General features: G+C 37.4%; 1 protein-coding gene across 2 annotated transcripts; it reads left to right on the top strand.

Moving 5' to 3' along the window:
• The first annotated feature begins 533 nt into the window (after positions 1–533).
• Positions 534–21,650, top strand: slc11a2 (solute carrier family 11 member 2). 2 transcript variants are annotated; one of them, XM_008409982.2, is made up of 17 exons: positions 534–694; positions 5,949–6,034; positions 7,300–7,436; positions 7,670–7,789; positions 8,379–8,498; positions 8,598–8,704; positions 8,794–8,864; positions 8,943–9,010; positions 9,418–9,573; positions 9,675–9,833; positions 9,947–10,033; positions 10,135–10,254; positions 10,364–10,513; positions 10,613–10,686; positions 10,975–11,128; positions 12,251–12,304; positions 18,891–21,650. In XM_008409982.2, exons 2-17 carry the CDS (start codon positions 6,001–6,003, stop codon positions 18,966–18,968), a joined length of 1,689 nt encoding a protein of 562 aa, XP_008408204.1. In that variant the 5' UTR covers positions 534–694; positions 5,949–6,000; the 3' UTR covers positions 18,969–21,650. The 2 variants fall into 2 exon arrangements, with proteins under 2 accessions (XP_008408204.1, XP_008408206.1); XM_008409984.2 differs by lacking the exons at positions 534–694; positions 5,949–6,034 and adding an exon at positions 6,305–6,398.
• Positions 21,651–22,102: the final 452 nt, after the last annotated feature.

Below are 22,102 nucleotides of genomic sequence, written 5' to 3'. Positions count from 1 at the left end.
GGAGATGAAAGTTAGGGTAATGGTAAGGAGGGACCCCAGCCTCAAAGAATTAGAAGATCTCATTACCGATAAATCCTGAGAAATATCTTGAAAACATGCTAAAAGCTGTCCAACTATTATAAGAGGAGTCTGTAATGTCAATTAAGACTTTTCATTTGATAATTTGAGAAGTAGATAATTAATTTCTAACGCTGTAAATTCTTTTATCAAAGAGTTAATAATTTCTTTCTCTTTTTTGTCAAATTGAAATTCCTTTATACCATTTGAGTATTTTTTTTAAATGTGTCATTTTCCATCAGATGAAAAACTTTGCTGATTAATTGTGACGTAAAGCACCAAGACTAAATAAAACACAGGACAAAATGAAAACTGAGTGAGAGAATATGTAAAATATTAGAAACATTTAAGTTATTTCCCTTCTTGGCCTTCATTCACGACACCTTCAGGTGAAGGTGCGTTACAGTCGATCATTCACAAGCTCGTCCGTAGTCTGGTGAACCAACCAATCACAGCAATGCAGAGATACGGCACATGCGCACTTTGACTTAAACCTACAGTTGACACGACTTTGACCAGCTTTCCATCGATAACGTGCTTAGCTAACTTCAAGTTTGAATAAATGGTGTATTTTATAAACTAACAGGGGGGACTCAAGACGCACGCTGATATTTTAACTCCCTGATCTTACCCACAGGTAAGAATTTTTATTTACACAGTCAAGCTAACGTTAGCAGAGCTAACTAAATACTTTGTACATCATGGGAAGGGGTTAGCATAATCTTAATCATGAACTGTACTCGGAAAGTGTCGATGTTGGCGAAGCATGGTTGCTTTTTGGGGGTAACTGTAGGCTTTGTTACTGCATGGCTTATACATGTGGGTATATGGACCGGAAGGATGCATGTTGGTGAGCGCTTCCTTCTCCATCCTGGTCATCTAAAGGCTTACAGTATTGTTTCTATCTGTCAGTGGCATATTACAGCGACAACTGTGGTTTCACATCACCTTTACGGGGTTTTAGTTCAGGGTGCTGGAATTATTACAGTATTACTAACATTGATATCCTGCTAATAGTACTTGCTCTCAAACTTCATAGTAATGTGATAAAATTGTTGCATTTTTAATTGGTTTATTTGAGTTAATAGGAAATTCATTACTTCCAAAAAGCCCGAGAAATGCATTTGTCTTTTTCTGATTGTATTAATTATGGCATAATAGGGGAAATATTTGTCTTGTGAAACAAATGATGCCTTAAACTCTCCAGAAACATTCATTTTCTTGTATTAAGAAAAAAGTAGTTGCTTTATAAATTGATACCTAATTTCTAAATGTGCACCAACCAGGCGGTCAATACCAATACTCAGTTCAATTTTTCTATCAGGATTCACAGAATTTACATTATCATAATTGCTTAACTTGCTAAGGAATATTTTAATAGATTAAAAGCATAGTTTTCAATCCATTATAGAATGAATGAATTACGCAATTGATCGTATTTTTGCATGAAAAAAGGTGATCTTAAACTATATCAGATTATTTATATTTTTTGTTAAACTCAAGCAATGGGCAATGAGCAGTTTGTTGATGTCTTCATACACTGTCAAAGGTGGGAGTTGTGTAGTTTTTATGAATTCAATGAATATGTGGGACCATTGACTGGTGAAAAACACTTTCCAGCTGTGTTTTAATACAATGTGTCCAGTAAATAGTAATCTATTTGGAAAGCAAGGCCACAGAATAAAATATAAACACGCTTCTTCAACATTTTCTTCTTGTTTCAAGCCCGTGCATGTGTAATGACGGCCTCAGTTGTGGAACTAATATGCACGGTAAACAGAATATTTCTTAACCAGTTTGCTTTGTGTTGACCTTATTTCATTACACCAACATGAACCAAAGCCTTGTTGTGACCTCAGGTGCCAATTTTGCAAATCCAATGTTTTTCATGTCCTTACTTTTCAAAAAATGTTTTTGCTGTTTACAGTAAATGTCTGTAAATCCCACTGTGAGGGGTGGGACCTCACTTACAACTTGTCGGTTTGGGAGGCGTTTTAAATGTAGTGATAGTAAAAGCTGTTCTGTACAGATTATGTTGTGGTTTTAACTGATGTTTTGAGGGAAGTTTGGTGAATGAGTGACTAAGTGACACGTATTATTGTGTCATCCAGATTTTAGTTGACGTCAGCGTGGTGAATCCAGCTTTACAACATTCTGTGAAGTTTCAAGAAAACATGGTTATTCCCACAAGCTTTTAATTCACGCTTTTGGTTAAAAATAATGTTGTTCTTTGCAGTCACTTCTAAGGCAATAGCATGCCTTTTCTGATGTTGGCATTCAGATGTGAACAGATTTTATTGGTTACCCCGGGGAAGAGCTGTAAAATAAAAGCAGCAGCATAATTACACACAAATTGTTATAGAAACAGCCAACCTTTAATTTGAGAAACAAAAGATTTTAACTAACTCACTGGTTGGAAACTTATTGGTGCTCCTGGTGTTTCTACTTCTATAGGACATGGCTCATCTTTCTCAAATACCTGAACCATCTCTTTTTACATAAATCTGCGTAGATCAAGGTGTGCAACTCCAGTCCTGATAACAGTGCTGCTTGTTTTAATTATTTCCCTGCTTTAGCTAATCAGACTTAAATCACTGCATCATTAGCAGGCTACTTCACAGCTTAGGCTTAGCAGGTAATTCACTGATTTATATGAATATTTTAAAACATAAACATATTGCTGACATATTTATATTTAAAATTATGGCATCATGTTACTCCTAAACAACTGATACACATCTAGATAGCACCTAGCCATCACTTGACATACAAAGATCATCCAAAGTTTGCCTTACCCGAACAGAATTTTCTCTTGTCTTGCCCATTTTGAAGAGGGACATAATTGACAATAATTTTTTAGAAACTAAGATCAACTTAAAACTGTCCCAACTTTAATGAGGAAGTATTATTGTACAGGTGATTTTTGTAAAAAAAAAAAAAAAAAAAAAAAAAAAACATTTTCAATGAGAGCTTTAGTTTGGAAACTAAATAAATGTACTTAAATTAAGGACTGTCATTTCAGAGTCAATGTTATGAGGTTATGCAGTTTATTTCAACACCATTCTCACATATTTATCGTATCGTTGTCGGGAGGGGGGTGGGGGTGGGGTGACTGAACCTCTATAGTGAATCTGACAAGATTGGTGGTGACATTTTGGAAGAGTTACCCAATCCGTGGCTGTAATCCAAGACACACTGGGACAGGAACAACACATGCTGACCTTCCAGACTCGGTGAAGATAGCAAAATGAGTAGACGAAATAAAACATCGAGCCAGCAGGTTCTGTTGAGACTAAGAGGAAATCTGTTGGAGGACAGATATGATGGGAGAGCTTTAAATTACACCCAATGTCTGAACTTTGTAACTTGAAAGACAGAGGAAAACGAGAAGATGCATTTAGTTTCAATCTAACCTGAGAGGTTTACCGCCTCTGACTGATTTGGTTAACAAATGAGGCCAAACCACTTCACTTGAGTAGCTAAGCGAGAAAAATTAATCCAATCTTTATGTTGAACCTTGTTCCAGAGCTGCAAGCTGAATAAGTGTTTTATTTTTAAATCAGAAGATTAGCATAAAAAAGAATTAGCTGCTGGGTGAACACTTAGGAAGTAGAAATGCTCAATGTATGGGTGCGAATTGTTAGTAAAATCATTCAGAAGGAGTTCAGAAACACTTTTGTGTTCATTTAATTATTCAAGCACAATGGTATTTATTTATCAGTTGGCACTTTGTGTTCAACCTCTTGCTGGTGTGTCTGGTTTCAGAGTCTGCTGACGGTGTGGTCACATGAGAGAGCACATGACAAATAGTTGGGTCTAAGTCATAGTGGATCTAAGTGTCCTTCGGCCCATTAATCAGTGCATGTCCAATGAGCAAATCCAGTCCTGAGACAGTTTCTCTTCAAATAAAAATATATTCTGTTTCACGTCACTGTGAATCATCAAAACCTCTGACTTAAATATGGAAAAATGTGCTAGGATCAATGTTAGAGATGGGAAAACTCGATGCTGGATTGCTTCTTAATAATTTATATTAACATTAATACTAAGGAGATAAGGACTGCACTCTTGCTCAGTGGTGCAACATCCCACTTTTTAACTGAAAGTACATAATTACATTTCCCTTGCAAAGTCCCAGAGCCTGGAGGAAGAGTGGAAAGGCACACAATCCAAGATGTTTCAGGCCCAGTGTGAAGTTTCCTCAGATAGTGATGATTGTGGCCCAACATCAGTCGGTGTTGACCCACTGTGTTTTCTAAAGTCTCTCAGGAAGTTTTAAACCAATTCATGCTTCTCTCTGCTGATGAGTGTTGAAGAGAGATTGGTTTCATTTTCCTGCAGGAATTACCTGCAGCCCAAAGCCTGCTTTTATGTCCATGTTGCAGCTGTGCTTGATTAGCCAGCAAACCCAGACCCAACAACACAGACAAGCTGAAGGCTACTATAAAAACAAGCTGGCTCTTCTCTAAAGCTTCAGCAGAACCTGAGGCTGATCTCCTCCAGGCCACATTGCATTGACTTCATTTTGCTGATGGCTTCTCCTCTATTACTGTATACTCAAAGGAACAGGACAGACAGAGGAAGCTCAGGCACTTCAGTGTTGGGGTGCTTTCACACCAGCGCTGTTTAGTCCGCTTTAACCGAGCTCTAGGACGTTTGCTTAGAAAGTCCGGTTTGTTTGGGGAGGTGAGAATGTGCAATCCGACACAGATGCGGACCAAAAACGCAAACTTTCTGTGGTCTGCCTAAAAACGTAGGTCTCGGCTCGTTTGAACTGAACTCTGGTGCGTTTCAAATACCAACCAAACGGACTGGAGACCGCTACAAAAGCAGAAAGTAAACTATAACGCAGGGCATTCTGGGTAAATGCAACCAGAACAAACGCTCGCGATTGTTTAGTGCTAGACGGAGAAATGGCCTGTTGTCTTTCATTAATGACAAAAGCGAAAACCACTAAAATTGGATGCTACTCCATTTTTGTTTACATGTTGTGAAAAAGGAAGGTGCGCTCATGTCTTCTTTGGTGGTTTCCTTCAGTAGTTCTTTGTGCAGCGCCACCACAGGTGAGGAGGTGAGCAGGTTTTTCAAATCGTTTGAGGGACTGCAGTGTGAAACTGAACCTCACCAGCTGAAAATGTAACAGATGTTGCCATTTTAGCCCCCAAGTCAAACTGAGTTTAGGGGACTATCAGTTGTGAAAACACCCTTAGATTTACTAAAAGGAGAGTGCAATCTTTTCTGAAGTCATGTATTGGGAACCTCTCTGAAGAAGATTGCACAAAGACAGATGCTTCACAAAATGAAGAACATCATGGAGAACATGTAACTATGATGTGTTTTACAGCCTCATTTTTCTTAGTTATATTATAACTCTTCATTAACATTGCTTTTATGGATTGTTATTGTTTGATGAAGTCGCTGAAGCAGAACGTGACTTTTGGTTAACTATTCCTGAAGCCACCTCATAGTGAGGAAGTGGTTTGTCTGCTGGAAAAGCTGCCCTGTCTGCTGCCTCAGCTCCTCACTCGCCCCATCGTGCCACAGTCATGTGCCCAGACTGTGTTATGAACACCGCTGCCTGCTTTACATTTGGACTCTGTTTTGGAGTTTTGCCTGCTAACGGTACAGTTAAGACTGTAGCAGAAGTGAAACTGGAGTGGTTGTGGTGAAGTTGAAGCTTCCTGTGAAAGTTCTCCTCCACATTGTGGCTTTTGCCTTGATTCCAGTGTTGCTTAATCATGAGCGTGACTTGTGATTTTCACAGTTAACAAATTTCTGCAAAGTCATTGAAGTTGCTCCTTTATTTTTTTCACATTTGTAAAGCATTAATTTCATTTAAAGCTAATAAAACCTCATTCTCATTTCTCTCATAAACTGTTGCCTTGTTTCAGGGGCGGCTGACATTCATCCCTCGCCTTCCCGCGGATCCTGCAGCCTGCCCTGATGACAGGCGAGCAGAACGGAGACCTCCTGGAAGGTAGCACCTCCTTTAAGCAGGAGAAACTTCACATCACACTCTGAGTGCCTCCCTGAGGTTGCAATATAGTTTTGAAGTTAGTTTAAAGCGTTCAAATAACAAGTAACCTGAATAAAACACGTTTGAAAGTCACAAAATATATTTACAGGCTTATTTCTGGGTTGTGCTTTGTGTTCAAATCATGTTTTGACACATAGCACCAGACTGTCAGTGTGACATAACCCCTCCCCCCCCTCCTGTATTGGAAAAAACACACCCAGAGGCAGCGGCGTATAAAGACAGAGTCATTCTTAGGCCACAGTGGACTTTAGGACCTGCAGTGAGTTGGAGATGAGTTCAGGGAAGCAGGAACGATCCAGGCTCAGTGAGTTGCATTTATACAGTCGTACATTTATCAGCTCAAACAGCAATTAGGAGTAAAGGGAAAGCTTATTTGTAGGTTTGGAAATGATTATTTTCCTTTCAAGTGTTGTCATAGCAAATTTTAGTTCAAGTTGTGAGTAATTGGAGGTTTTGCAGGTTTCAGACTACTCGTGTGGCAGAGTTGCATTAGATGTTAATTACTTCTTTGTATTGAGGATCTTGCTGCACCGCTGCTGTGAGGAAGCTAAATATGCTAAATGTGAGAAGAATGAGTTGAGCAAATATTGAACGCAAACAGAACGAGTCTCAAGTTTGTGTTTGTCTTTCGCCAAAATTCATGTGGAGACTCTGGCATAGGGTTCGCTGGAAAAGAGTCAGCTGATTCTGCTGATTTGAAGAAGTTTCAGTGCAGTAGGGTAGCTGATATTTGACACCAGTAAATCTTTTTACTTTTACGGTTTTGCTTCCTGTAAAAGAAAATAAAAGATTGCATGACTGTTACAGGTTCTTTCTTTGATTGTGCATCGCCAATACACCACAAATATAACCGAGTAACTAAACCAAGTTTTCTGCATGATCTAGAAAGTTTAAAATCTTCAATATCTCAAATAGTCCTATGTTATTTATTTCTGAATTTAGGCCTCAAAAAGTCCTGAATGAATCCAGATTTGTAACCTAGTGTTTAAATTGCATTTGGTTACGCCTGAGATGTGTTTGTTTTTTCATTCTTTGCTCATTCCAGAAACGTTTCAGAACGTTTTGGTTAATGAAGAACCATTATATATTGGATATCTGGTTCCTGCCTGTATGCATCTCCTTCCTGATAAACTCTCTAAAAGGAGGAAGATCCACGCTGCCGTGTGTTGACGGAGCTTTCTGTGAAACCTGTGTGTCTGTCTCAGAGGAGTCCCGGCAGGAAAATGGAGTCCAGTCGAACCATTACAGCGCCATCTCTCCTCCTGCCTCCCCCGTGGCTCAAGAGGAACCGTTCTCCACCTACTTTGAGGCGAGGGTTCCCATTCCAGAAAGTCCCAACCAGGTAAGAACATGGGAATTTTCAAACAATACGAGTGTAAATCTTTAAGTGCGTTATTTAATGATGAGTGATTTTTTTTTTCATTAGTATGCCGTTTTCACATTTTAGTTGTGATTTTTATTCTTTTTTTACTTACTAATATTTAAATAAAGCTTTGTGTAAACGTTGGGTGATTTATTGCACATCAGTTTTGTAACCATTTTGAGAAATAAAAACCAGCTGTTTCTCCCTGTCAGATGTTCAGTTTCCGTAAACTATGGGCCTTCACCGGACCGGGGTTTTTGATGAGCATCGCTTACTTGGATCCTGGGAACATTGAGTCGGACCTGCAGTCTGGTGCAAAAGCTGGTTTTAAGGTACTGAATAAAACATGTTGATCTGTGCATCAAAACAGATCTCAAAGTATAAAATAAATCTGTTTATTTGTACATTTGGACATATTTTAGACTAAGATTAAAGGTGAAAATGAACAATTAATGCTTTTTTGAGGATAAAGCAGATTTTGGTAGAGAAAACCCAAAATAGATCATATATTAGGTTTAAAAAAAACCTACAGGAGAGAAATAAATAAGTTTTGCAGGAATACAATTTTGGACTTCTGAGTTTTGTAGATTAGCATCAAAAATAGGTCAGAATTGCCACCAAAATGATGACTAATGTTTTGATAATGATTTATATTATATTATATTACCTTCCTTCATTATTCAGGAAAGTATTGGGTTTCAGATTGATTTGGCGCGCTTCATTTTTTCCGCTCTGTGACTAGCCAGCTTCTAAAGCAATCACCTGCAGCCAGTTACTGTCTGCTGGAGATATTTTCTTCACCTCAAGCATTGACTATATGAAACCTATTGCACACGTTTAGGCTCTAATTTTATGAGGTGTAATGCTGGTGAATGAAAGTAGGCCCATCAGAGATGATTGTGCTGATCCTCTCTCTGGCAGCTCCTATGGGTGCTGCTTGTGTCCACCATCATTGGGCTGCTGCTGCAGAGGCTCGCTGCACGCCTCGGCGTCGTCACCGGGATGCACCTGGCTGAAGTCTGCAACCGCCAGTATCCCACCGTGAGTTTCCACCTGATTCCCTCCTTCCTGCTGGTCGTAGTTGTCTGAAGCGGTGGTTGTTTTGTAATTACTTCTCAAACAAACGGTCGTTTCTGCCAGGTTCCACGGATTTTACTCTGGTTAATGGTCGAGCTGGCTATCATTGGTTCAGACATGCAGGAGGTCATCGGCTGTGCCATAGCTTTCAACCTTCTGTCAGTGGGCAGGTAAGGTGCTTTGTTTTCGTCGGGGATTTAACATAGATCAAAATTTGAGTGGATCTTCATCGTTCTCTTCTCTTTGTGTAATTATCCAGGATCCCACTGTGGGCAGGAGTTCTCATCACCATCACAGACACATTTGTGTTCCTCTTTTTAGACAAATACGGTGTGTAATCATTTATGACCAGACTTACAACACCTTTCCGACTAGTTTTAGTGTTTTTACATGTTTTTCTCTCTCTAGGCTTGAGGAAACTTGAAGCTTTCTTTGGATTTCTGATTACTGTAATGGCCATAAGTTTTGGTTATGAGGTGAGCTTCCTTCACACCTGACATAATGGATGTCGTATTAAATCTGGGTTTTTCAAGCTGCAGCTGAACTCTTCTTCTTCAGAGTGGAATAGCAACATAAAACTTCAAACATTAAAGATATAAAAAAAATAAGAATTAGGTTTAGTTTTAGAGAAACCGCACACGTTTAGGACCCATCAATAACTCTTACTGGATGTGTGACAGTTTTTTTTGACCTCGTTCATATTGTTTCAGTTTCTGGCTCACACTTAAACCTTTAAGAATAGTTAGAAAATTTCCACTTTGTGTGGATTAGTGAACATTCACATTCATTAGATCCATTTGTAGTATCATCGTTTCACTCTGGGGGAAAAGAAAACGTCTAACGTTGTTCTCTCTCTCTTGTTCCTGCTGTTGTCCGGCTCCAGTACGTTCTGGTGAAACCGGATCAGGGAGAGCTTCTTAAAGGGATGTTTTTGCCGTACTGTGCTGACTGTGGGCCCGTGCAGCTGGAGCAGGCCGTGGGAATCGTTGGTGCTGTCATCATGCCCCACAACATCTACCTGCACTCAGCGCTTGTAAAGGTAAAAAATAAAGATAACTCTATATCCTGAGAAAATTCATCAACAAGCTTTCTAAAATGAGAAATAAGCCTAAAATGGTGGTGTTTTTTTTTTTTTCCTAGTCCAGAGAAGTGGATCGGAAAAATAAGAAGGAAGTAAAAGAAGCCAATAAATACTTCTTCATCGAATCATCCATCGCCCTCTTCGTGTCCTTCCTCATCAACGTCTTTGTCGTCGCAGTCTTTGCTCAGGCCTTTTACAATAAAACTAACATGGATGTGGTGAGTACGACCGCTATGCTATTTGCTAACTGATGACAGATTGCTGCAGAGCTTTTTTTTAAAGAGTAGATTAACACAAAATGCAGATTTAGTTGTTGCTTGTTGTGTTGTAGAACCATGAGTGCAACGCGACCGGCATCAACCGCACCGACCTCTTCCCTCTCAACAACGGCACTCTGGAGGTGGACATCTACAAAGGGGTATGTCTGCTCAACAATTGACATGCATACAATAAGCTCTGATGCAGAGCTTTAGCTTTTAGACTAGAGGTGATCGCTGTCTTTTTGTACATTTTGCACAGGGAGTGGTGTTGGGCTGTTTCTTCGGACCTGCAGCTCTCTATATCTGGGCTGTCGGGATTCTGGCAGCCGGTCAGAGCTCCACCATGACAGGCACTTACTCTGGACAGTTTGTGATGGAGGTGAGAAAACCTGCTGCTCGTCATTTTGCGTGCAGCATCTGCTGCTTTGCGGTTTTTCAAACAATGTTTAAAAAGCTGCAAAATGGTGTCATTTTGTGCCTTTGCTCAGGGGTTTCTGAACCTGAAGTGGTCTCGTTTCGCTCGGGTGCTGCTGACCCGCTCCATTGCTATCACGCCGACGCTCCTAGTCGCCATTTTTCAGGACGTTAACCATCTGACGGGGATGAACGACTTCCTCAATGTGCTTCAAAGTTTGCAGGTCAGGAGAAACTAAAGTAGTAACATGCATCTTAAGCGTTTTTTGTCATGTTTTATGTAACGCTGCTGTGTATCAATAATCATTTTTCTTCTCCAACAGCTTCCGTTTGCTTTGATCCCGATCCTGACGTTCACCAGTCTGACTTCCATCATGAATGACTTTGCTAACGGGCTGTAAGTCAAACATTTCTGTTTGTTTAATAGAGTCTCTATTGATGTCTTGAGTCCTGACCCACTGACGTTCTCACAGTATTTTTAGATCAGTTCCTCATTACAGGAAGGGAACTGAAAGGGTCGATTAAGGTGTTTGGGTTAAAGAAGTGAAATATTTTAACTTTGTTCAAATTACAAGGTTATATTTTGTATATATATATTTTTAAAGTTATGTTAGTGTTCAGTTTTTTCAGCTTGGCCAATTTTCTGAAAACTGCAATGTTAAATAACCGTTTTTCTTTCTTTAAGGGCGTGGAAGATTGCAGGAGGCATCGTCATCCTGGTGGTTTGTGCAATCAACATGTACTTTGTGATTGTTTATGTGACTGCGCTGAACAGCGTCCTGCTCTACGTTATCGCTGCTCTCATCTCCGTGGCATACCTGGTCTTCGTGATCTACCTGGTGGGTTCAAGAGATAAAATCCAATTTTTTTTGTCAAGTCTAAGTGGGATTTATTCATTATTTTATTAAAACTGTGCACTTGGTGTGCTGCTTCATGTTAGTGCAGCGTTAACTTGAATTGCTGCAGCCTAATCTCACATGAATTAGTCTTTCTAGATTCATCGCTCTCTCTACTTTCAACTACTTTACCCATAACTTTGACCACTTTCAGGTACATTTCAACCACAAAAATAGATTTTTTAAAATCCCAATTTAAGCAATAGTTACTTTAAACAGAATCACAGGTGGTACAGTTATTAGAACCCCAACTACTTTGAGAAATCGTTTGCCAGCAGGACGACTCTTACTCTTCTCCTATAATATTTCACAAGGTTGGAGCACAAAGAGAGAAATTTTTGATCGTTTATTTATTTATTTATTTTTCTTTATGCACAATCTGTGTATTATCCACAGTACTGGGTAGAAAACATGTTTTCTGTTGGACTTTTGTGTTTGATTGTATGTTCTGAATCATTAACCTGTTGAAAAACCAAGTGATGGTTTCAGCTTTAAGCCTGAAGGTTATAGTTTTAAAATCTGTACTTTATTATGCCATCATAAAGGTTTCACAGCATAACAGGTCCTCTACCAAACCAAATATTAGCCATAAAGTGCTTTTCCACAGAGTCTTCCTTTTCTAACTCTTGACCCAAAGGAGAGAGCTTTTACTAAAGAGCCAGTTTAATTTGGCTTGTTTATGTTTGTAATTGTTTGATTTCTCTAGATTGTTTCTATTTATTGACATATAAAGTGCAACACATATCTACCTTTCTACCATAGCATGTTCTCCAGTCTTTCCGATTTTAGAGAGTCAGTTAGAGAAAGTAAAGTTTAGATTAAAAATAAAGTTACACTTATGTCGCAGGTAGCAGTGATCCTGCCGCCAGTGTCTTTGTTTGAAATGAGTGGTAATCCAAACTAAAACTGTGAGATTATGCAACTGCAACAAATAATTTATTTACGTTTTTTTTTTTTTTTTAAAAAGCAGCTATTCGTGCTAGCTTGACCTTCTCTGTTATAAGATGAATCATAATCCTGCAGAAATCGAGTCTTGACCTCTTGCTCTGCTCTGGTTGTCTGCAGGCTTGGCACTGCCTGGTTGCCCTGGGGGTTTCCTGCCTGGACTGTGGCAGCAGGGTAAGCAATCGACCTGCGGTGTTCGTAGAGGAGCAGTCTGAGTACGACTCCTAAAGCTGAACACCACATTGTCCGCCTGCATGACTCTTACCGCTGGGGGAACACTGCACACAACCAGGACTTATTTTAGGATCACGAAGTCAGACTCTCTCCTCTTCTCATGTTGTTCTTGTGTTGGGCTGGATATCAACATTTGATGCTTTTTAGGCTCCCAGACAAATCAGGACTACATCAGCACAGCATGAATGAGCCAAATGTTTGTAAAGATGTTGGTGTTATTAAAACAAACGGTTATTTAGGGAATCAGATTAGCTGTATTCATTCTTTAGATATTTACTTGTGACAGTAGATATTTATCTACCTGAGTTATAAGTCAGTAATATGAGCCTACATTAGACATCTTTCCGTCTGTATTTCTAACGTCATAACTACCGTATTTTCCGGACTATAGAGCACATGATGCTATAAGCCGCACCTACAAATAAAAAATAAAAAAAACTGTAAAGTACATCTATAAATAAGCCGTACCGGGCTTTAAGCTGATGATATCTCCACCGCTCTAAATCTGCTATTAAGGACGCAGTCCTCCGTCTCTAAAGCAGAACCATGGATTCGTTCACGCCAAGTTTACGTCCAGCGGCTCTATTTGCTGCCAGATCGATAGCTTTCAACTTAAAAGCTGCATCATATGAGTTTGAAGAAATTTCTCTTGTTGCTAGCATGTGCTTGTTCTAAATGAAAATTAGCACTTTCTTCTTTGATTTCCAATTGTGACTTCCAATGAGTCACTTCCTGTTAAAGCGCCCCCTGGTGGTTGAATAAAAATCCACAGAAAAGCCGCACCGGGCTACAAGCCGCATGGTTCAAAGCATAGGAAAAACGTAGCGGCCTATAGTCCGAAAAATATGGTAATACGTAGCTGGTAGCTGATAGAAAACCATCTAAGGTGCTGAATATTTGTGTTTCTCCACATGCAGTCCTTCAAGTATAGGAGTACAAAATCACAGCGCTGCAGTAAATCTGTAAAAATTGCATTTGGTTTAGGTGACAAGCAGCCGAAGATCTTTAACGATACTGTTTAGACCAGCTGTCTTTCTCTTTCTTTTGGTTTTCAGCTGATATAGACTGAGTGTAGGGAAAACTAGCCTACATCTTCTCTAGCTCTCAACTTGTTCTTTTTGTCGTATGTGAACCTCTCTACTAACAGTTTTAACGTTAATGCCGCATGAAGCAGCCGACACAAAATTCTTACACACTAATTACTGTATTTTTAATTGATGACAAAAATCTGATGTGCTGCATAAGAGTGGATTATCCTCCTGCACACATTCTGCTTACATGGAGTCCATTCCTTGTTTTATAAGGATTTCCACCATGACTACCTCAATGTCCTCTGCTGTTTTATCCTATGTGTAGCGTCAGATTGCATGTTTTTGTCTCTTCTATTGCTTCAGAAATGTTACTTTATAATAAACATGTATTGTTTTATTTTTGTGAACTAGAAAGCTCTAAATGATATCCAGCCCAGTTGAGCTTCACTCTCTTAGTTGGTGTGTCTTTTTTTTTTCATTTGTTTTTGTGTTATAAGCTGATTCTAGTATATGCAGAAAGCTACAAGCATATGTTTCATTGTTTTGCACTGGGACACAGTGCAAGTTTTGTCACTTTTTACTGTCTCTTTGCACAACGTGGAGTTTAATATCGGGTTAGTTTGAAGCCGGTTTTAATCTTAAAATGGCACACTTTAGAGGGTGCACTCTCATGCAGACTCTCAGATTTGTTCACGGTTGCTCCACAATAATTGTCTTAGTGCCTCAATAATTCAGATGCCAGAGAGGCGTGGCCTCTACTGTGTGTTTGTCTTTTTATATAAATGATTTCTGTGGTTGGGGAACTAATTTGAAAACACCTAACGAGCATCATCATGTAGATCATTGCAGTAGTTTTTTTGATATGACACAGTTGTCACTTTTAGTTTCCACATGTGAAACATGTTAAACACATTTATTTAGCAGAAGACGGTCAGTAAACAAGGAAGTTTACTGTATTCTAGTTTGTCCAAGAGATATTTTAGCTTTAAAAAGCTGCTCTGCAATGGAGTTGTATCTGAATTAAATTCAAAAACATAGAAAGGTAATGATAAATTACTATATGCAGGATGAGCACAAGTAATTAAAGGCTAGTTTGTTTTTCTAGCTTCAGCTGTCTGTTTTAAACATGTACCATTTTTGATCTGTGTTTTTCAGGTATTTCACTGTACATAGTTAAAAACTTTGGATCATTTAGATTATTAGAATTATAAAGAAAATGCTTAGATGGAAACAAATTATATTGAAGTGTGTGCAACCCAGCTGCTGTGGCATTAAAAAAAAACACAATGCAGTTAATCTAAGAACGGCTGGGTAGCATACATTCAACATTTTAAATTTGATTACTTTATAGTGATGAATTATTTAACGAGGTAAAGAAAGTGCTGGTGATGCTCATGTTTTGCAGAGTTTTATGACTGTAAATCTGTCACTCATGAGCAGGAAAAGCTTAAATTCCTTCACATTTTCTTCATGACATGAAGTTGAATTTGTTCTCGGTAGAGACAAGTGATAAAGTAATGAATTTTAAATTAGATCAAATATAAAAGCGTAAAACTGAGCAATATCCAAGTGATGTGAAGATGTTTGCAGATGTGTTAAGGCAGCAGTTCAGGCTACATTCGGGAATCACCGTCACAGTTTGTATTAGTTGTTTGTTCATGTTGGGTCGGATCCAGATTTCTACATTTTAACCTCTTTCTTTTTAGTAGAACTATATTTTTACATGGCCTAGGGTCTCTTCTCTGTTAGAAATACCTCACACAGATATGTTCTAAAAAATAAAAGAGATGACAAGCGCACAAGTGTTATGAAAATTAGAAAGTGATGTCTACACTGGAAGTGTTATGTGATATTTTTTCATATCTGCTGTTTTCTGATGCTTGATGAAGCACACCATGTGTCCAAAATAAAAGCCAATTATGGATATGTGGACATGTGTTGGACTCTTCTGTCTCAGGACTTCTGATGAGGTTTAATTAACCATCAAATATTCATGAAATATTAAGAAGAAAAAAAAGATTAAAAATTAAGGAAACTTGATTTATTTTTTTTACAAAGTGTATAAACTGATAAAATTGTGGGTTTTTTGTTCTATTGATTATTTCCTAGCTTTTCTCACCAGTAAAATATTTATGCTTTACAATTCAGCTGGAAAATAAAAGATCTGGTGGAGGAATGTTTTTTTTTTCTTTTTACAAAGTTTCTTAATTTTAGAGTTACTTTAATTTAGCAGCTAGCAAATTAATCAAATAACTATTAAAGCACAATAGTGGCAGCAAATTATTGAACTGTAAAAATATTTGATAAGTTGTTCTAAGATCTCAAGATTAATCAAATGATGTAACTAATAAAAAATGATTTTAAAAAACCATATGTCAACACATCTGTACAAGATTATACTTGCATTTTCAGGATTTTGTTTTGCAGAAGGGTTAGTATGACAATTTTAAGGTTGGCTTTAAGAGACTATTAGCACTCATTATCTTTACTTTAAAAGTTTCCATTTTAATAAGTCTCCAAGCCCCTCGTCTTGTGAGGATCACAGTCCTGATCCACTGGGTTTCTGTCAGACGTGGCTCTGGTTCAAATTAAATCTGGTTGACAATTGCAATTTCTTTTCTTCTGGCTGGTGAAGCCTTTTCTTTGTTGAAATGTCGGCAGGTTTCTAACTTTTTTGATTTGAGACAAAACCGAAAACGGTAATCCCAGATTATGACGCTGCCACCAGGCTGCCTTTGGTTCCTCTCTGCGCTCCAGGGTTTCATCTTTTAAATGAAAGGAAAATCAAAATGACAGCTGAGGTTTATTTCTGGTTCATCACATTCAGATTAGATGTGTATCAAATAAGACTGAATACTGATATTAAACAATAACTTCAATAAAGTCAGTTTATTAGTGGAAGCCTGTCTGTAGGTATTGTTTGTTACATGTTTTGCTAACAAATACAATTGTTTTTATTTTATTTTATTTTAATATTATAAATCTCACATTAAAATTGGAAACATTTTGAAATGACATATTTGTCTAGTTTGTAACTTTATCAAGTAATTTATGAATGATCTAAAATGATATGTTTTTGAGTTGCACCGTATGATAAAATTAAATCCCAATTTAGTTTATTTATTTTAGGAACCAAGCATTGTGTCGTTTTTTTTTTTTTTTCTTGTAACAGGAGAAACAAATGATCATGATGAGAAACTCTCAGATTCATCAGACTTTATTTATCAGAGCTCTTTTCTTACTTTGTAATGTAACACCTCACAATTGTTACTAATAGTTAAATACTTTAACTATTGCACAAAAATACATTTTGTTTCTATCAATAAAAGGCATATTAAATATGCTATGATTCAACTAGAAATCCCTACAAACATATTGAAAATCAATTAATTGAGATAATTTTGGATATAGTTGCACTACAGCTGATGTAAATGGTGAATTGAGGAAACTTAATAATAGTTAAATTGTAATTGCAGAGCAATATTTCAGTTTGGAACAACTTTCCAATATATAGTAATAGATTTCTATTATATTTAAAAAGAGTGATTAATTTTGCTTTTTATATTAATTTTTATCACCAAAAATAATCAAAATACCACTTTTAGTATCTTTTTTTTAAAGTCTGATACTCCTTTTATGTTGTTTTACTAAATCATGACAAAGTCTTGTCTCATTTCATATGAGAAACTTCTTGAGCGAATAAAAACAAATGGAAATCTTAATCTGCTGGGGGTATGAATAGTTTTGAGCTTAGCTGTAATCAAGAAAAACAAAGTATTTAAAGTTACACTTGTTGTCAAGGTAAGCTAATTGGTGCTTTAAAAACAATCACAATTTGGCCCAAATGAAGCTGATTTGCCTTGTAACTAGAGATGTGCCGATCAGGTTTTTTCCTGCTGATTCCGATCACCCATAAGGGCCGATCACCGATACTGATCACATAATTATTATTATTTTTTTAATCATAAGCACTACTGGTTACATTATATGGAAAAAGGAACCATGAATTCACCTTAATTTAGACAAAAACTTGTTTTTAATCACTTTTTCCAAGAAAAAAAACAAAACAGGCATTGTGCAAATTGTACTGCTATCACTATTACTATCTTTAACAGACTGAAAACATATGAAGGCTCTGAAGAGGCTAAATAATAATAAGAGCCAAAATAAAACCTCTCAACATTGCCAAAAAAATTCAAGTATAAAACTTAACATTCAAAGGCAAATACAGGTTCCATTACAATAAACAATCCAGTTACTGAATGAAAACTTCCTGATAGCACGGCGGCTAGCTGATTACTGCTAGTTCTGAGTGGCTGTTTCTGACTGAGCGGAGTAATTATGCAGAGCAGGGAGGAGATCGATTATTTTTTTAGAGATTATCTGTCTCATGTTAGGACAGCGAAAGTTTTAATATGTATGTAAAATGTATATTTTAAGTTAGATGCTGCAGCTTTAAGCAGAGGTTCGGTGTGAGAGTCACTACCAGGTGGAGCAGAAGCAGCGCTCCGTCTGTGAAATATTACTACCTGTAACGTGTAGCAGCGGTTCAACAGCGAGATCAGAACCAGCGTCTTACATCGCAGCTCGAAGACTTAAATAATTTTGCGGGCTTATTTGTTTAGCTTTCTGACCGTCATGCTAATCCGGGTGAGTGTTTGTAGCTGTGCGCTGCTTTACCTGCTATCTGATCCTCCATATGTCTTTTTTACTGCAGTGAGCCTCGATGTAGCCAAACTCCGTCAAGTATGGCATTGTTTTTATGTTGTATTAGCTTCGTTTTGTTGATGCATTTTGACGTGCTTCACCCCATATGCTTCAATTTTACGCCGCAACAGTGCATTATAGTTCCACATCGCTTAGGATATGTTGCTGCGCGTTTGTGCAGAGTGAAGGAAAGAGGAGACCAGCTGCACAGGCAGGCTGCGAAATGAGATGCAGGTGATCGGTTTGTGTGATCGGCAACAAGGGACCGTGATCGGCGATCACTGATCATACACTTTTTCATGGAAATCGGCCGATTTTGATCGGTGGCCGATCAATCGACACACCTCTACGTGTAACGCATAAAACTGGTTGAGATGTTTCATTTTCTAAAGTTGACTCTATGATGATGAAATACAAGATGCAGCAGGGACAACAATTAATCTAAATTAAATGTCCTTTATTAGTGTGCCATAATAATATAGGTATTTACGTGTACTACCATATTTGTTAATAACACTAATCTAACCCCGTTGCTTTTATGATGCTCATTGTAACCTTGTCAAGAAAAATGCTACAGCTATGCAAAGGTTAAACAGAGACACAGCTAGTTAATGGCTAATTTTATTACAAATTGATTTAAAAATCTGAGTAATAGCAGAAGGGATCTTACGTATGTTCTTTCATTCAAGGCAGATTCATCTAGTTTCCATGTATAATAATAAAAAATAAAAAAAAGCGTAGCGTCCGAAGCATGCTCTCTGATGACAGAACCTTTCTCCTCCTTTCAGATGGTCGGGGGACTGTCCCGCCACACAGACCTGTACCTCCTGAGTGACATGGAGACGGATCCGCAGGCTGAGAGATAATGGGACGCCGGGTGCAGTCCAGTGCTGCACTCTGACTGACTGTAGACACTCGATTTGACTGGAGGGAACCCCATGAAGCTTGGCCAGTATAATTTTCTCTTCAACCCTCAGTGTCTCACATCAGCTGAAGTGTCCTTACAGCGCACCAAGAGACATTTAAACATGTCCAGCATCTCAGACGCGTCGTCTTTCCTGGACAGCATCCTGTGAATTAAATGGGTGCTAAAGGGAGACCTGAGAAGCTGGATAATGCCAAGGACAGTTGGCGTTGGCGACCGCACACTGCAGCACATGTTCAATCGTTTCCTTTCGTGAACCAACCAGATAATGAAACCTCAATAGCAAATGATCAGAGTAACAGATTCAGAGAAACTGTAGTGCTTGAATGCTGGTGTCAATCATTCACTCTTTATCGGCCATTTTTTTCCTCATCTAACATTTTTATTCATCAGGGAAAACATACATTAGTTTATATAATTATCTACATATTTATAAATATGTTATTCCTGTATTATCAGATCATTCTGTATGCTACAGTATGTTTGTTGTTTTCAGGGACCAAGCTGCCTCCCATTATGCTACAAAAGCCTGGGGTTAATTATTTATTCAGATATTTAACTCAAAGTCATTGTAAAAAGTGAGGAGGGCGTTTAATATGAGTAAAAAAGTCATCTGGTCTTTAAGCACTTATTTTAGACAATTTTTTTTTTCTCCAAATAATTTTAAAGACATTTGTGGGCGACTGGTGGATTTAGTACCATACAAGTATGCTAAATAAAACCCAGAAATCATTTATAATTAACAAGTATAAAAAAAATGTAAATTTCGCCATGGTTGAATTAAATTCTATTTTTATTTCATATGAAGAACCAGATGATTTTTTAAAATTTGAACCTGAATGACCAGACATAAAGTTATTTGTACAATTACAAAGTTCATAGTTAAAATATCTAAGGTGAATGTAAAAGATAAAAGGTTTAATATATGTGAAATATTGGTCACACTTCTCCCTCTGTTGTTCTTTTATAATATGTAAGAAAATATCATTTCTTTTTAGTTGAATATTTAAGGAAACCATTTGCTCCAAGAGTACAAAGTTGATGTTATCTTATGTTTGGCAAAAAACTTTAATTTGAAAGAATGTTAATTATTATTATATAAGCTGCAGTGGTTTTTCTGTTTGAAACCGTGTCACCGCTTTCCGTTACTTTTTGTGTCTTATTGTAACCATCACAACGCAACTGTTGACAAAAACTGGACGATATTTATAGGAGAACGTGAAGTTATGGAGCAACGCTTTTGTTCTTTTGTCTCCGAATGTCCAGTCTGTGATTTTTCAGAAATACTAGACTGTGATGCTGCTGTTCATTCTTTGTTTTTAAAGTGCCAAACTAAACTTTAGCCATGCATCACTTGTGACAAGTTGGAGGAGATAATGCTGAGATCAAATGTGCTTCTTCAGGTATTTCATTAGACTTTTAATAATAATCATGATAATAATATGCAATAAATCACTTAAACTGTTAGCAAACACAACCAAAGTGACAATTCACTACGCGTTCCCGGTCTTCGCATGTTCCGTTAAAGAAACTTATTTCATGAATCTGCAACAGCGTTGTACTCTGATGGATAAATTCTTTACCCACGTTTCTGCTTCCATCCTTTTACCTGAGGTCAATTCAGTTCTATTTAAAAAATGTGTATTTCTGTTTCTAGCTGTGCATTTTTTTCTGTTTCAAATGTTTCAATTATTCTAGACGTCTTGAAAAGATACACCAGCTTGTTTTGATTTCCCCAACTTTGTGCAGTCTGTTACCGAAAAAAATTACTTCGAAACAAATGTGTGTTGGGAAAACTGGCAGCTGAAGTGAACTGTTGTGATATTTATGTGGCGATACATACATCCTACAGAGTATTTGTAACTTAAAGTTGTTGTATGATTATTATTATTATTTAATTTAAAAGATGGACTAAAGTGCATTCAGAGAAATTAATAGAAATCAGAAGTAACAGATTTAGGCTGGTGACCTTTCAAAATAAAAGCAGCCAGACGGGAAGAAGAGCAGAAGAGAAAAATACTAAATTATTAACAGCTGTACCATAACCCATGGTAACTGAATGTGGACAACTGATTTGCATCATTAAATCCAAATCCTTCCCCTGACCAAATATCAGACTAAACTTGTACTGTATGTTTTTATTCCACAGTGCCTCAGACTATGTTCACCAGCGTGCCTCAGCTAACAAATGTTTGGCACCACTTTTATTTTTAAATTTATTTTACTTTTTTTTTTAAAAAAGCATCTGAGTACATGAGAAAAAAATGAAAGATATATTTGAAAACCTACATAAGCTTTATAAGATGAGTCTTTGATAATGTTCTGAAACAGCATTTGGATTATACTGTGTTACATGTAGATCTCCACGTTTTAAAGACGTTCCGACGTCGTGCTAATTTCGCCACACATCTGATCTATAGACAGAAAGCTACTGAGATGGTATTTTGTATTTCTGAACTTACGAAACTGTACAGTAGGGTCCACCATTGAAAACATGTGTAAAGGTGGTTTTCTCCCATCTGTATTTTAATGTTTTAATATTGTTTTTTTTTCTTGCCAAACCAAAAGAGTTGAGCATTCTTGAAAAGCTGTTTCTTAAAAAATAAATATATCCACAATTTTATTGTGTGTGTGTGTTTTTTTTAAGTAAACAACACCAGAAACAAATTAAATTTGGGGTGGATGTCAAGTTTGTTTAATACTTTCTTATGCCATATTCATTTTATGTGTGATTTTCTGAGGCCCACTTGTCAAATTAAAAGTATCTTTTTAAAGAAGATTTTTACCCAGATATTATGCTTTTCATTAAGCCCACATTTCTGTATTAAAAGGTATTTTTGTTGGTCTGAATTGAATTAAACTTATAATCATGTTTTCATCAGCCATAATTGTGGAAAATCATCACAGGCTTGAAAATGTGTATAGCGTGCTGCACAAAGTGAATTGAGTGACTGAGGTACCTGTACTTTGAAATATTTGCTTGTATTGAATGACTCTGTACCCATCATTTATCTATATTTGCTCAAATTATGTCCAAATCTGACTGAGTGGATTTGTCTGTCCCTGAGTGTAGTG

This window comes from Poecilia reticulata, linkage group LG5 (assembly GCF_000633615.1).
Source record: "Poecilia reticulata strain Guanapo linkage group LG5, Guppy_female_1.0+MT, whole genome shotgun sequence".
NCBI classification, from domain to species: Eukaryota; Metazoa; Chordata; class Actinopteri; order Cyprinodontiformes; family Poeciliidae; genus Poecilia; species Poecilia reticulata.
This window is presented reverse-complemented; position numbering and strand designations above follow the sequence as displayed.

Excerpts from the sequence above, each read along its gene's own strand:
- slc11a2 (XM_008409982.2), top strand. The coding sequence starts at position 6,001 with ATGACAGGCGAGCAGAACGGAGACCTCCTGGAAG. Across the intron at positions 10,255-10,363 it reads CTGGACAGTTTGTGATGGAG|GGGTTTCTGAACCTGAAGTG; the intron begins GTGAGAAAACCT and ends GCCTTTGCTCAG. Across the intron at positions 11,129-12,250 it reads TGGTCTTCGTGATCTACCTG|GCTTGGCACTGCCTGGTTGC; the intron begins GTGGGTTCAAGA and ends GGTTGTCTGCAG.